At 35.7% G+C, this 16156-nt stretch overlaps 1 protein-coding gene and 1 long non-coding RNA gene across 2 annotated transcripts; one reads left to right on the top strand and one right to left on the bottom strand.

Annotated features, from left to right (window-relative positions):
* Nucleotides 1-1580: 1580 nt before the first annotated feature.
* On the top strand, nt 1581-2920 carry LOC111403833 (U11/U12 small nuclear ribonucleoprotein 31 kDa protein). The gene has a single exon (XM_023032460.1). It carries the CDS (start codon nt 1658-1660, stop codon nt 2411-2413), a length of 756 nt encoding a protein of 251 aa, XP_022888228.1. The 5' UTR covers nt 1581-1657; the 3' UTR covers nt 2414-2920.
* A 4666-nt stretch (nt 2921-7586) lies between these two features.
* LOC111404945 lies at nt 7587-9373 on the bottom strand. Its single transcript, XR_002704715.1, has 2 exons — nt 8201-9373; nt 7587-8015 (listed from the first exon to the last, which is right to left on the bottom strand). It is a non-coding gene; the product is annotated as an uncharacterized LOC111404945 (long non-coding RNA).
* Between the last annotated feature and the right edge of the window lie 6783 nt (nt 9374-16156).

The raw sequence follows: 16156 nt of genomic DNA, 5'->3' as shown, positions 1-16156 counted from the left end.
TTTCCTTTTTCTAGTTCACCATTAGTTTTTACTCCACCATCTCTTTCAAACTCCCTTACACTATCACACTCATCTACAACTTCGGTTGAAAATAGTCCCATAAAGAAAATGTTCTTTACTGATAGAAAGAAATCATTTTACTTTCATGTTACAGTTAATCCTTTGTGGTGGAGTTGAAAAACTTACACATTCTAGAGTTAAGAGACATCATGTCAATTTCATATGACCTTTAATTCACGTTAACTGGTTCTTGCATTTTGTTGTACAACACTATTTACGAAATGCTACTTGGAACATCAAGAATATCTTTATTTTTTCACCATTCCTTACATAACAGCATGTATATTTACCTTCTTTGGTTAAACTCAACAATAAAGTATACTTGTACCCCTATCATTTATACAGATTCATTAACTGCAAATGAAATAAAAAAGTTAAATATTATACTAAAATTTATATCAAAATGGACAATGTTAGTGTATACATAGCATTACCCCCTTATATGAAGAGGGCTCACATACAGTAAAATATTCGTAAGCCCCTCTTCCATATGAGAGGAGTCTAATTAGGGGTGGGCATGAGTTGGATTGGGTCAATTTTTTTCTCAACCTAACATGGTTAGGGATGTCAATTGGACCAAGCTGGCTCGCCAAAGCTCAGCTCGTGGGCTGCTCGGCTCGTCGAGCTCGCTGAGCAACTCGTCCAAAAATGCGAAAAAAAATAAATTTTATCAATAAAATTTGAAAAATTTTGCAAAAAAAAAAATAAATAAATAAAAAATATTCATGAGCTTGCGAGCCACTCGTGGGCTCGGCTCGGCTCGACTAGGCCCACGAACTCGTGGCTCGTGAGTACACGAGCTCGTGGGTCGAGCCGAGCTCGCCCACGAGCAACGAGCCGAGCTCGTGGGTTAATGAGCCGAGCTGACTCGGCTTGGCCCACTGCCATCCCTAAACATGGTCGGTTTGATTATAACCCAACTCGATCAACTTTGGGTTGGGTTGATCGGTTTGGACTCATCCCAATTAAAGTTGGATTCGATTTTTTTTATTTTTATTTTTTTTGAATTTGGATAAATTTTTAAAGTTTGAAATTACTTGAAATCTTTGCTTTTTTCAAATACCTATATAAGGATTTTTTTTTTTGAAAAATAATGTATAAATAAGTTTAAAATTTATGATTTTTTTTTAACAATTTTTTGAGATTTATTCATTTCATCATCATGTTTCTAATTTTTATTTTTTTTATTAAATAACATTTCATTTGTACATAGTGTTCATGTTAATCAATATATGTAATAAAAATGAACGTTTATAAATTATAAGTCATTCTCGTATTTTTACTAGTGTTTATTTTTTATCTTAGATATTAATTTTCTTAATTTATCGGGTTGAGTTTGATTTTAAATCATAACTTGAAATCCAACCCAACCCAATTGATCAGATTGGTTTGGGTTGATCGGGTTGAACGGTCTGGTTAAATTTTGTTCGGCCCTAGGTGTAATTCATTGCGTTGATATACAAGTAGCATTGTCCATGTCAAAATAATATAAAAACAATTACTTAACAAGACACGGTTTTTGACAAAATTATTTAACACTCTCTCTCGACAGGTCAATGAAGAACAATCGAGAAATTGCTTTAATTCACACATAAACATGTCTCAGAGGCGGAACTACAGTGACGATGAAGAAGATGAAACCTTCTACTACCGTTACGCCACCACTGCATCCACCGCCGCCTCACAACTAACCTCTTCCTCTGGCGCGAAACCCTCACGTGGCGGTGGAGGCAGCGGCGGCCTAGCCCCATCAAAATCGACAGTCTACGTCAGCAATTTAGACTACAACCTTACAAACTCTGATCTCTTCACAATATTCTCCACTTTCGGCAAAGTCGCGAAAGCCACCGTCCTCAAGGACCGCTCCACGCGCCAGAGCCGCGGAGTGGCCTTTATCCTCTTCGTCTCGCGCGATGATGCGATAAAGGCCGTTAAAGGAATTGACAAAAAAGTCCTTAATGGGAGGACACTGCGCGCCTCCATTGCCACGGATAATGGCCGTGCTTCGGAGTTTATTAGGAAGAAGGTATACAAGGATAAGAGTAGGTGTTATGAGTGCGGTGAGGAGGGGCATTTATCGTATGAGTGTCCGAGGAATTTCTTGGGGGCGAGGGAACGTCCCGTGGCCAAGAAAGGGAGGGGTTCCGGTGGTGGAACTGGTGGGAGAAATTATGAATGGGATGATGAAGGGGAGGAGGATGTTTTTGAGGCGGAAAATTGGGCTTCGGTAGTGGATGGTGAAGGGGCGGAGGAGAGACTGTTGAGAAGTGAAAGAGAAACAGAGGAGATAAAGAAGGAGAAGAGAGAGAAGAAGAAAGGATATTTTAGTGATGAGAGTGATGAGGAAGAGTGAATATTTTGGAAATGAAAAATGGAATTTTGAGAATTTTTCGTTTTCGTTTGGCTAAAAGACGTGAAGATTTCTCCAGTTGATTATGATGTTGAAGCGCAAGAGTACTGGCTTATAATGGTGTTATTTTGAGGTACATTGATTTTAATCTTCTATGATTTTCTTTAGTCTAGATGGTTGGTGCTTGATTAGCTGCAAGTAAATATCTATTATCAGGTTTTTAATGTTATGTGATGGATGATCAATTGACTATCACAGTTGATTATAATTTGAGCTAATGTTGCGAAGTTGTATCGAACGTAGTGGAGATCTGGCCAACCCTAAATTTAGTGGAAACAGGCTTAGTTTCTCGTAGTTAGATTGTTTTGTTAACTTAAAAGCTTCTAATATTTTACATTTGTTGGATACTTTTCATGTAACCTTGTCCATGACACAAGATGTTTGACTAACAGTCCCATCTTATTTTGATGCTTTTCGTTAGAATTGAACTATTGAGCTGTAGTTCTTATAGAGATATTGGTAGAAGTTTGACTGTTATGATGTTGTAATTCATGTATTTGGCTCGTGAAGTTTGAGAATTGCTTGCTTGAATCTTATGAAGCATAGCACGCTTGTTTGCAACATGATCTTCAGTATACTTAAAGTCGTATTATTCTAGTTCAAGCCCCACTAGAATTGTCTAGCCATCTTGAATGTATATTAAATATTTCTTTGAATTGTGCACCGGTAGCTTTGTAGTAATGCCATATTTCAAGGACTTGTTCTCCCTAGGTTTTGGTAACTTTTAAAGCGTTTGAGATAAATGTAAGGCTGTTAATGCTTGAAGATTTTGAACCTGTACTCTGAGTTGTATTACAAATGAAGATAGTAATTATGGGTTTTGCTTGTCAAAATGATTTACGACTATTTGTCCTTACGAATAGTTTTGTGATTGAGTTGCAAGCCTGGAGACAAATGAAGTTCTCTATTGAAGCTTCTAACTACTGCCAATAAATTGTTCAATAGTTTTTGCTATTGCTTGCATAGAGATTTTGACTTATAGAGGTTGCTTTGAGGTCTATGATGAGTTGGTTTCTATGGGTGAGTGTAGGCAAGCATTGTCAGCCTGTTACAGTGACAAATAAAACATTGGGATTGGGTAGAACTCTTCCATAAAATGGACTGGTAAGGGTTAGGTTCCTAGATGATTACAAGCCCACAAGCCAAGTCATAACTTGGGCAGACATAATTAGATAGGATCATTGCATTCTGCCCATCGTTTTAGAATCAGTGCCAACAGTGGTCTATATTCCCAAGTATATGACTTCACTGAACTGGTCAAAGTAGCCCCCTCATGTTGCTCTGTTCACAATGAGTGTTATTTCCATAAGGGTGATTAAGTAACTAAGTCTACAAGCCAAGCCTTAAGTTATCGATGTGAGACATTGTTAGTTATTACAAAGTCCTTTTGATAACTTCTGGTGGTCAATGTGTTAGGACAGAAACAAAGATGTCGAAAGGACAGAGGTCAAACATAGTTCTCCTTTACATTCATTAATAAACTTCTTATTTTCTTTCTAGGGTCCTACTGATCTCCCCATAGATGCTTGGCTGCTGTAACTACTCCTTGTTAAATGTTACCCAACAGTACTTTATTGTTATTAAGGGGGAAAAGAAATCTTGTCTATTGTATTGTCCAGTCCTATCAAATATTGTGTTCCAAATTTCCCCCATCTCATTCTTTTGCTGTTGATTCTCAATCTTGCTACCTGTTTGTATACACGGGTTCAATCTTAGTACATCCATTTTGGAGCATTTCCAGTTTTTTGCAGTGAAAGCATTCTCTGAAGAAAGCCATTTTGAATTATTTTTATTTCTTGCTTTGAAATTTACTAATGAAGTGATGAAAGCTGAATTTTAGAACATTGGTCTGAGAATTGAGGTTTTATCTCAACGTTTTCACATTGTCTACAAGCATATAGTGGCTTTAGATCTTTCAACCCACCTAGCAATAACCAGAGCAGAGTGTGTAAAAGGGATAATGTGGCTGAATTCAGATTTAGGAAAATGTTTGTTGTACCTCACCATTTATAGATTGGTGAGGTGGCAAAAAATGAAGTGGGGGAATTTTATATTTTGAATATTGCTGCTTGTACATAATGGAGTTATATGGTTTACGTACGTACGAAGTGTTAAAAAGAGGGAAGGGTGTATTTTTTTTTTTTTTTTTGGGTCAAATAAATTCTGATCCAATCATACTTCACCACATTATGCGTGCCTGAACTATTATGTACACATAGTCAATCATTATTTTTTTAGTTGGTTGGTGAAATTTTGATTTAATCAAATCTCGTCACAAATTTGTAAATTATGATGGCACATGTAGCACAATCGTTAAATTTATTGGCAATTGATTGTTCTTGTTCCGACCATATGCTTTTGTACATCGTGACATTTTATATTTTTAAGGAGCTCCTTGTAAGCTTGATTTCCTCTCCCTTTCACTTGCAATCTACAAGTCTATTGAGTAACTGATGCATGAGTTGACAAGAGAATTGAATGCACATTGGATACCCAAAATAAGAAGCTTTAATAGGTTGGAGCTTAATATATTGTACGCATATATCCTAGGCCTTGATGTGTGTACTTTGAGAAGCATGTATTAGGTCGTTCTAATACCTTTTTATTTTATATGAGGGAGGGGTATTAGAGCAAGCCTGTTGTGTGCTATAGTTTGTGGTGGCACCTCTTGTATTGAAAGTGAATTATAAAATCGGATGTATATTTTTCTTTCCTTTTTCTATTTTTGTCAATAATTGCTTTGGATAATAATGATTATTCGCTTTTAAATTATAACATGAACTTCTTTTAACTTGTGGTTATTCATGGTTAGAGGGCATTGTGTAATCTTGCATTATGTTCTGAAACAAAAGCAATCAATGATTTGAATCAGTTTATAAATAGATAATAGCTAAGTCGAGATATGGGATTAATTCAATGGGATTGAGTCGCCTACACGGGAATATACTTCTTTAACTCCATTCTTGATGAATACAATTACATAGGTACACGGATCAACTCGAAGAGGGGTGTGGATTGGATGGGGGATATCTCGAAATCAATAAACTCGAAAAGCTTAATCATGATGAAACAAGTGCCAACTTGATTTGGAGATCGAGTAATATTCTTTCTTTAGAATTGGAACACTAAAAAAAAAAAAAAAATCGTCTTTTAAAAAAATTGATGTATATTATTACGTCTCGCCACTGAGGGTCCAGTTAAAGACCACGCTATGACGTGGAGTGTGGACGTGAGTCAAATCTTGCTAGATAAACAATTAATTAGAAAATAAGTGAAGTTAAAAAAGAAGTTGATGCTCTTTGCCTCAAAGGTCCTCACACTTTTGGTCGAAGCTCCCTTTGGCTGAAGCCCTCTCTCCACGCGAAGCTTTATTTGGCTGAAGCATGTGCTATTTCTTAAAGGATTTGCAGGTAATCTTTAGGAATGATTGATGTAACGTTTGCAATAATGAATGTCAGATTGTCAATCTAGGATATAGAGTGGTCGACTCGTTGTCAATGTATTAAATGCGTTGCAAATTGAGTTATGTGAGACTTTGACTTGGGAGATGAGGTCACGTGGTTTCTATCAAACAGCAACCACCTTGGTTGAGACTCTATAAATAAGCAACTCTTGTAACATTTGTTTTGAATGTATATATATATGTGTATATATATATATATATACTTAAAAAAAACCATACTCAACCTCCTCTCTTTCTTAAAATCGTGCTCAATCTCCTTGTTTATTTTCATATTCATTTGCTTGAGCTTAGTTTGTTTCCATTTTGGTTATTTACGATGGTTTGTTTATATGCAATTATCTTTGATTATATTGTAAATGTTTGAACATTTTTGTCTAGCGTCATAAAGCATCTCCCACGTTTATAAACGCTCTCCATTTTCCGCCTGGATCACCAATCAAAACATGTTGAAATTTACTTATGTGAATGCGAGTGAACTCGACATTCGTAGTCTACATAACCATTGAAAAAAGGGCATCAACATATATACTTAGTATTTAAAAGTGAGATAGCAATGCTTTTGTTTACTATTTACAATGTAATATAGCAAGGAGATTGAGCGTGAACAAATAGTAAAGTGAAAGGAGTGTTGAATATTCGGGCTTTGGGGCTCTAGAGTTTTTTTATTTGCTGACATTGTGTGATTTGATGAGCTTAGCAATGTTTTGTCCACGCTTAATGGTTTGCTACATGGCAATGGAGATGGCAAAATTGTTCAATCCCACCATGCATTGCGTCATTGCATGGGGAATCTAGACAAGACGGGTAACATGATCTTAGTCCAAACTTGACCCGCATATTATTTATTATAATCATCATCATCATCATCATCTATTTTGTGTTCTTCAATTTTAGTTGTATTTTAAAATTAAACAATAAATATGTAAAATGAGCCCATAAATTGAAAAAATATAAAAATGACACTGATTTGGTCACACAGAAGAACAGCATATGTTGCCTTATATTTTTAGCATCAGTTAGTTACAATTACATAAGAAGATTTACACACGCATAAAGGGAATCACACGTTGGTTACAGAGGATAAAGCTAGCTAACAAGATGAAGTCATGTAGAGTTAGGACTTTGGAGAAAGATGTTTATCTTTATCATCAATTGCTGCAATGTTTATCTCTTTAACAACCCATTGCAAATTGATAGGCAAATCACAGACGAAAAGTTTGTCACGAAGATAGCAAAATCTATCTGTTGTAGGTTCCTTAGTGAAAATATCGGCAAGTTGCATGTTAGTAGATAAGTGCTCAATAATTATTTCCTTCTTGGCCACCTTTTCATGCAAAAAGTGGTAATCCACTTCAATATGCTTGGATTGGGCATGAAAAATGGGATTCGATGCTAGAAAAGAGCACTCACAATGTCACACCACACTGTATGAGGAAAATCAAGAGAAATCTGCAACTCATACCACAGCATGCGCATCCAGTAAACTTCAGCTATGATCAAGGCTAGGTAGCAATACTCTGCCTCTGTATTGGACTTAGAAACCGCAGGTTGTTTCTTTGCTGACAAAGAAATCAAGTTGTGGCTAACATACACTCCATGTCCATATGTTGAACGACGATCATTCGGGTCCCTAGCCCAATCAGAGTCACAATAAGCATTGAGAACAATTGGTCCAGCTTTATAGAGCATTCCAAAATCAATAAAAATAACACAATATCGACAGCCACTTAAAGATTGAGTGGATGTGGTCCATACATCAAAATGAATCGACTCTATAGGAGCAAAACTTTCTCATAAATAATTGGAGAAAGGCAACTGCTTAGACTTTCCTAACTGACAAGACACACAAATTGACTCTTTACTAAGGGAGTCACTAACAGGAAGAGAAAAACTAGAAATGACACGGCTAAGAGTTGGAAAGAAGGGATGCCCTAGGCCACAATGTCAAGTGGAGCTTGAAGCCTTAACATTGACAATCATGGTCAGAGCATGTAGCTTGGAAGATGAGAGTTGACGCAGGTTGATCGAGTACAATCCATTTTCACTCGGCCCTGTCAAAAGCGTGACCCTTGTCGAGATGTCCTTCACAGTAAAATTTGAACCAATAAGTTCAAACATAACATTATCGTCACGACAAAATTTATTTATGGACAAAAGATGAGCAGAAGATTGAGGACAACAGGCAACATCTTTTAAAGCAAGAGTAGAAAGAGATGTTTGTATGGAAGCATTGTCAGTGTGTGAGATGATCAAACCTATCCCATTACCTACACCCACGGAGTCATGGCCTTCATAGGGCTGCGAGGTAGCAAGATTAGCAATGTCAGAGGTGACATATTTGTTGGCACCACTATCAGCATACCTTAATGTTGAGATAAATAAGTGGTATTAGCCTCAGCAACCATGGAAGCCAATTCAGTAGAAGGATGACGTCCCTGAAAGGCATAGTTTATGTGGTTGAAGCAGTCAAGTGCTTGATGATCCCCCTTTTTACAGATTTGACATGGAGATTTTAGGCGATTGTTCATAGATTGCTTTGGGGACTATACTGAGGAAGAGGGCAAGTGAGGCAGTGGGTGTCGAAATTTAGATAAGGATCATTGCACTTGGATTTTCGAAGGAGCTGAGGTTCAAGTCTTGTTAGGGTGAGGCTTAGACTGAGACTTGTTAGAGTACAACGCATAGGAACCAGTCTCAGGTTGAATGGATTGATTGTGAAATTTTTGCATGAGATCAAAATTGAGCAACTCAGCTTGAAAATCTGAGAAAGACATCTTCTTTCTGGAGATAAGCATATAGGTGGTCATAAAGGAATGAAAGGAGGAGTTGAGCCTGTTGAGGACAGAAAGAACCAAGTCTGAATCTTCCACATGTTTGCCAACTGCGAACAATTCATCGGAAAGGTTCTTCACTTCAGTAAAAAAACTCTTGACATGAAAAGGATCCATGCTGAATGGACTGAAGCTTTGTTTTGATGAGAGAAATTCGAGATGTGGATGGAGTAGCAAAACGTGAGCTAAGGGCTTGCTAAGCAAGCTGAGAGGTCTTAAGACCATAAATAGTGGAGACCACCGAAGGAGATAAAGATGAAATTATCCAGCCAAGCACTGTTTGGTCCTTATATTGCCAAACCACATAGGCAGGATTAAGAACACCCAGAGCTTTTTGATCATCACTGGTAAATTGAGGAGGACAGGAATTAGAACCATCAACAATTCCCATCAAGCCATAGCTTCGAAAAATTGGCAGAAGTTGGGCACTCTAGGCAAGGTAATTTGTCCCATCAAGCTTGATGGAAATAACCTGCTCAGGTAGATGAAAAGCAGCGAAAGAAGATGTAGAACCAGTAGTAGCCATAGAAGCACAATAAGCGTGAGCTTGGGAAGGCTCTGATACCATGAAAAAAATATAAAAATAACACTGATTTGGTCACACAGAAAAACAACATATATTACCTTGTATTTATAGCATCAGTTAGTTACAATTACATGAGAAGATTTACATACACATAAAGGGATTTACACGTTGGTTACAAAGGATAAACTAGCTAACAAGATGAAGTCATGTAGAGTTAGGACTTTGGAGAAAGAAGTTTATCTTTATGATCAGTTGCTGCAATGTTTATCTCTTTAACATAAACGTAGATATTTTAACCTCCAGTATGCATTGACTTCCAAAAACCCACAGGCAAGTTTGTTGAGAAAGTGTTCCAAAATTAGAAAAGAAAAAAAAAACGTGTTTCTGGAATAACACCTTATTAATGGAGCTCTACAACTGGATTGTGACGCGTGTTTATTTCCTGACCATTGGATCCAATTCTAGACTCTTCCATCTTCTTAACCATGAGATCTTTGGGCAAAGATTCACACTTAATGAGTGAAAGACTTTTCTTCCAACTTTCAAGTTTCTCTCTCTCTCACGTCTCACTCTCCAAAAAGAAAAAGTGACTCTCTCTTCTCTCACTACTCTCATATTCGGCCCCTTTATCTCTCTCCTCTTTGCGAAAAGCCTCTTCTACTTAGTGAGATTAGGGCTTAATTCTTGGAGTATTTTCTAAAAGAAGAATCTGTTAACATCAATAAATATTGTAAATCCATATGGTTATTGTTCTATTTCAATTTTTTGATGAGTCGAACTTGTGGGATTCGAGTTTTGCCTCGATTTCTTGTGAGATCTTAGTGATCTCAGCCTCTTCATGTGTTGAATAGTAGCTGGTTTGTTTTGTTCCTTGGTGGAATGTTGTTTGCTGTGAAAGAAGCACACGCATTTGTTATTTGAGAGAGGGCAATTTAGTTGCTTGTGAGATCTTTGTGATCTTGGCCGGTTCTAGTATGAATAGTGGCCGGTTTTTTGGTGTTCTTCATAAGATAAGTCTTTGTGGCTTATTACTTTGTAATATTTTGGAACATTATTGCTGCCTATTTTTGGGGCTTTATACTGCAATCGAGTTTTATCCATTTTAATGGATATGCTCAACGGGGGATTAAGCATTAGAAGTGGTCGTCGAACCTCTGGGGCTTCGACCGAAAAATTCTCCACGTTCATTTTTATTTTTAGTTTATGATTGTGGTTTTAGAATCTTGGTTAATATTAGTATCTCTTGATTTTTCAGTAGTTTCAGAGCAACTTGGACTACTGGAGCTTTGTGATTTCTTGATTAAACCTGATTCATAAAACCTCCAGTAAACATTGACCTGTGGAAATTGAGTTTTATCAAACTCATTGGTGAGATCTTTCCTGCATTCTGTAATTAATCTTTACAGTAGGGTCTCCGAATTTTTCCCTTGATTTACCTTGCACTAACAAAACCTACTGTGGCTGGTCTTTGTCCAAAGACTCAAGAAGTCTTGGGAATCTGAGATAACAACACAAGTAGGAGTGCAATTGAAAGGTCTTACTGGAGAAATTAGTTGAGGCATAGGATTGCCATCTCTGTTCTTTGTGATTCTGCCTTCTATACTTAATGTTAAGTGTTTACTGTTTTGTGAAAATAATATATGTGCACTGGATACTGACCCCAAATCTTCTGTTCTGCATGCAGTATTCTTGTTGTATGTCCCTGTGTGTTCTTGAACTTAAACTTGTGTTCTGTGAACTATCTTGGTGAATCTTGTCATGGCTCCTGCTAAGTTTGAAGTGAGCATGTATAATGGGAGAGGGACTTTAATATGTGGAGCCAGAAAATGAGGGCTATCTTGATGCAAATAAAATGTGCTAAAGTCAATACTTGGCCTGCTGAAATATCTATTGCAAAAAGAACTGAGTTAGAAGAAATAGCATGGAGCACTATTTTCTTGTACCTTTCAGACAATGTGAGTGAAACTAAAACTGCTGAAGAGTTATGGACTAAATTGAAAGTTCAATATGAGCCAAAAACTGTTCCAAACAAATATTTTTTACTAAAACAATTCTTTTCTTTCAAAATAGATCCTTCTGTTGACTTAGATGAGAACTTGGACAGATTTACAAAATTGACCCAGAACCTTGCCAACTGTGATGAGAAATTATCAGAAGATCAATTGGCTGTGGTCTTGTTAAACTCCATTAGTGATAGGCATAAAGATCTTAAAAATGCCTTAGAATATGGAAGAGACAAGCTTACTGCATAAATCATTATAAATGCCTGAAGAAATAGGGTTCTTGAATTAAAATCAGATTCTATCAACCAACAAAGGGGAGAAAATCTTTTGATAAAAGTAAAAAATGTTGGTAAATCTAATTTTCATTCAAAATTTCAAAATAACCCTAAGAAAAGAAATAATGACAAAATGAAATCCAAAACTAAGGCAAATGGAATTAAATGTTATTACTGTGGTAAGTTGGGTCACTTTGTAAAAGATTACTACAAAAAGCAAAATGATTTGAAAGGAAAGAAATTAAATGAGGGTAATGCCGTTTTGTCCTATGATAAGCAAAAATTTGATAACGGCCTGATTCTCGTAAATGTTGAAAAGAACCTAAATCAAGAATGGATTCTTGATTCAGGTTGTTCTTTCCACATGTGCCCTAATAAAAACTATTTTTTGGACTTTGAACAAACTAAAGGGGGCCAAGTTATCGTGGGAAACAACATGTCCTGCAAATTTAAAGATATTGAAACCATAAAATTGCTCTTAGAAAATGGTAGAATTTTATTGTTAAAATAGGTCAGATTTGTTCCTGAATTAGAGAGAAACCTTGTGTCTTTAGGAATGTTGGATGACATGGAGTCTGACTTAAAATTGGGCTAAGGACACATAAAAATCTTTAGGGGTAGTGATTTGATCACTTCTATCCCAAAGAGACATGGTTTATATTTTGTGAAAATTACCGAAATCCCTAGTATTAAAATCCTGATTTCTAAAATTAGAAGGAATGTTTAACATATCAAAAATCAGATTTTTTATTTTATAAAAAAATATTTTAATTAATATTTTTATAAAATAAAAATTTCTCCTAACCCAAACCCAATTTCTCTTTCTCTACCGTTATCCCACGACAGTAGCCTCTCCCCATTCTCATCTCTCTCTCTACATTTCTCCCCCACAACGGCGGCCTTCCTCTATCCCCTCATCCCGTGCATCACTGAGGGAGCATCGGCGTGCAGAAAGATGGCGCTGCTGTTGTTGAAGGCTGCGGAGTCCATGTTGTAGATGGCGGCTCTGCGAGTAATGAGGCACATCGCCGCGTTTCTACGGACGAAGTACAGAGGAGCGGTGAGACTGCGTTGTTGCGGTTCCATCGAGGAAGTCGGCATCTGACGTCGAAGATCTGCACACTGAGTAGGCATGGTGTAGATGCGATTCAGATCGCGCAGATCGCAACGATGGTGACGTGAGGTTGCAGAAACCCAAACACAGTCTGTCTACCTCTCTCGTTGCCGTCACGAGCAGCGCATAAGGCGATTGGAAGAAATGTAGTGGTGGCGATGGCTGAATCGGGGTTGGGATTTTTTTGTTCGGTGCGGTGGCTTTGCTAGATCCAACGATGGCGGAGGTAACATTAGATATGGTGGTGTTGTGGTTCTGATGGTGGCGGTGGTGGTGGACATCGTGGTGTTTGATGTAGGGTGATGGTAGTACCGGCAACAGTGTTGGAGGGTGATTGTTTGGTGGTGGTCACCGATTAATTTGTTAATTGTGATCATTAAATTGGTTAATATGTGACTAATAAATAATACGTGACCAATAAAATAAATTTTGACCTAAAAAATTAATAATTTGTGACATATAGTATTTATGATCTGTGACCTATAAATAAATTATAACGTATATATTTTTGATTTCTGACCAATGAACAAACTGTGACCTGTAAAATTTTTGAATTGTGATCGTAAAATAATTTGTGATATAAAATTTCGATTTGTAACCAAAAAATAATAAGTGATGAATTAAATCGTTAATTTGTGACCTAAAAATTTAATAATTTGTGACCTATAGTATTTAAGATCTATGACGTATAAATAAATTGTAACGTATAAATTTTCGATTTGTGACCAATGAACAAACTATGACCTATAAATTTTTTGAATTGTGACCGTAAAATAATTTGTGACATAAAATTTCTGATTTGTGATCAAAAATTAATTAGTGATGAATTAAATCATTAATTTGTGACTTAAAAAATTAATAATTTGTGACATATAGTATTTAAGATCTGTGATCTATAAATAAATTGTAACGTATAAATTTTCGATTTGTGACCAATGAACAAATTGTGACCTATAAAATTTTTAAATTGTAACCGTAAAATAATAAGTGATTAATTAAATCGTTAATTTGTGACCAGATTATATAAATCTATGACTTAAATATATTAAATTACTAAATTAATTAATTAATTAAATTATAAATAATTTTTAATAAAAATCCGATTTTTGAAATTTGAAACTTGTTTCTTGTTTTTGAAATGTGCCATAATTAATTTCTTAGTTATGAAATTTTCCCTTATATTTTTTAAATGCAAAACATTTGTTGGGCCTTTCAGCAGCAGTTTTAGATGATAATTTTAATCTTGCAAAATTGTGGCATTGTAGACTTGGTCACATTGGTGAAAAGGATTTAAAGGCTTTACAAAATAAATGTGTATTTGGAAAATCAAATATTGGTGATTTGTCTAAATGTGAACAATGTTTGATTAGAAAGCAAGTTAAGTTGCATTTTCCACTAGTACTCATAAATCAAAGCAAATTCTAGAATACTGACGTGCTGATTTGTGGGGCCTTGCATCCATCCCTACATTGTCTAGTTACAAGTATTACTTTCTTATTATTGATGATTTTTCAAGAAAATTTTGGTTATTTCTTTTGAAAGCTAAACATGAAATATTTACTACATTTAAAGATTGGAAAACTCAAATTGAAAATCAAAACCTTGAGAATCGACAATGGTCTAGAATTTTTCAATTATGAGTTTAATGAGTTTTACAAGTTGCATGACAATTTAAGACATAGAACTGTGACCTATACACCCCAACAAAATGGCATTGCTGAAAGAATGAATAGGATTTTGTTGAATAAAGTTAGATGCATGCTTTTAAGTTTTGACTTGCCTAAACTATTTTGGAGTGAAGCTGTTAAAACTGCTGCATATTTGATTAATAGAAGTCCTACAAGTGCTTTAAATTTTGATGTGCCTGAATCTGTGTGGACACAAAAGTCCGTGATCTATTCTTACTTGAAAACGTTTGGTTGTGTTGCATATACTCATCAAAACATAAGGAACTTGAACCTAGATCCATTAAATGTATGTTTTTGGGTTATGCTGAAAATGTTAAAGAATATGGCTGTGGGTTTAAGGGGAAAAAAGGTTATAGGGTTATTATAAGGAGGGATGTGGTCTTTAATGAGTCATATATGCCATGTTTGGAAGGGAAAGAGGGAAATTTGACTAAAAATGACGTCCAAATTGAGGTGGAGCCTGTTAAAGTTGATAATACCAATTCTGTCCCTTTAGAAACAGCAACTAATGAGGCTGATCGTAACGACCCTGATTTGGCTGAACCTGAGCATTATAATGATGATAATACACCACTAGATGAATACCAGCTCATTAGAGACAGGGATAAGAGACAAATTAGACCACCAGATAGGTTTAATAGTGACGACTTTGTGTCTTTGTTCACTTATCAAGATGAATCTGAAACTGAACCTAGTTCCTATCATGAAGCCTTAAAATCAAAAGATTTTGAGCGTGGTTAAGTGCTATGGAAGAAGAGATGTCTTCCCTATACAAAAATAAAACTTGGGAATTGGTTGATAAGAATAAGGATAAGAAGCTAGTTGATTGCAAGTGGATTTATAAGATAAAGGAAGGGGAAGGTGGCACTAACAATGTTAGATACAAAGTTAGGCTTGTTACCAAGGGTTTCACACAAAAAGAGAGTGTGGACTATGATGAGATTTTTCCCCCGTTATTAAATATACAACTATAAGATGTATTCTTGCTTTGGTTGTGCAATTTAAGTGGAATCTTGTCAACTAGATGGAAAAACTGCATTCTTATATGGTGAATTGGTTAAATTGATCTACATGAAATAGCCTTTAGGATTTATTAAAGGAAATCTGGAAAAAACAATGTGTTTGTTGAAAAAATCTTTGTATGGCCTAAAACAAGCTCCAAGACAATGATCTTGAAGCTTGGGTTTAATAGAAGCAATTATGATACATGTCTTTATTGCAAAGGAAATGGAGGTAAAAAAAATTTGTATCTTGTACTTTATGTTGATGATATGTTTCTTGCTAGTGCCAATAAATCTAAAATTGATGATATCAAACACAAATTAAAATCAGAATTTGATATGAAGGATCTTGGTTCTACTAAGAAAATACTTGGCATGCATATTATAAGAGATGAAAAATCTGATTGCTTATTTTTATGCCAAGAAGAGTATGTGAATAAGATTTTCAAGAAGTTTAATATGTTTGATTGTAAACCTGTGAATTTACACCTTGCCAATCACTTTATTTTAACATCTGATTCGTGTCCAAAAATTGAAGATCAATTTGAAAGAATGTCTAAAATACCTTATGCTAATGCTAATGCTATTGGTTCAGTCATGTACTTAATGATTTGTACCGGACTTGATTTGGTTTTTAGTATTAGTGTTTTGAGTAGATTGATGGGGAATCCTGGTGAAACTCATTGGGAAGCCTTGAAGTGGTTATTGAGATACTTAAAGGGTTTATCTAATTTGGGTTTGATGTTTAAAATGGACAAAGAAGGGGTAATTTTAAAGGGTCATAC

The sequence above is a fragment of the Olea europaea genome, chromosome 11 (assembly GCF_002742605.1).
Source record: "Olea europaea var. sylvestris chromosome 11, O_europaea_v1, whole genome shotgun sequence".
In the NCBI taxonomy this organism is placed as follows: Eukaryota; Viridiplantae; Streptophyta; class Magnoliopsida; order Lamiales; family Oleaceae; genus Olea; species Olea europaea.
Note: the sequence above shows the minus strand (reverse complement) of the source record. Positions and strands in the feature narration are given on the sequence as shown.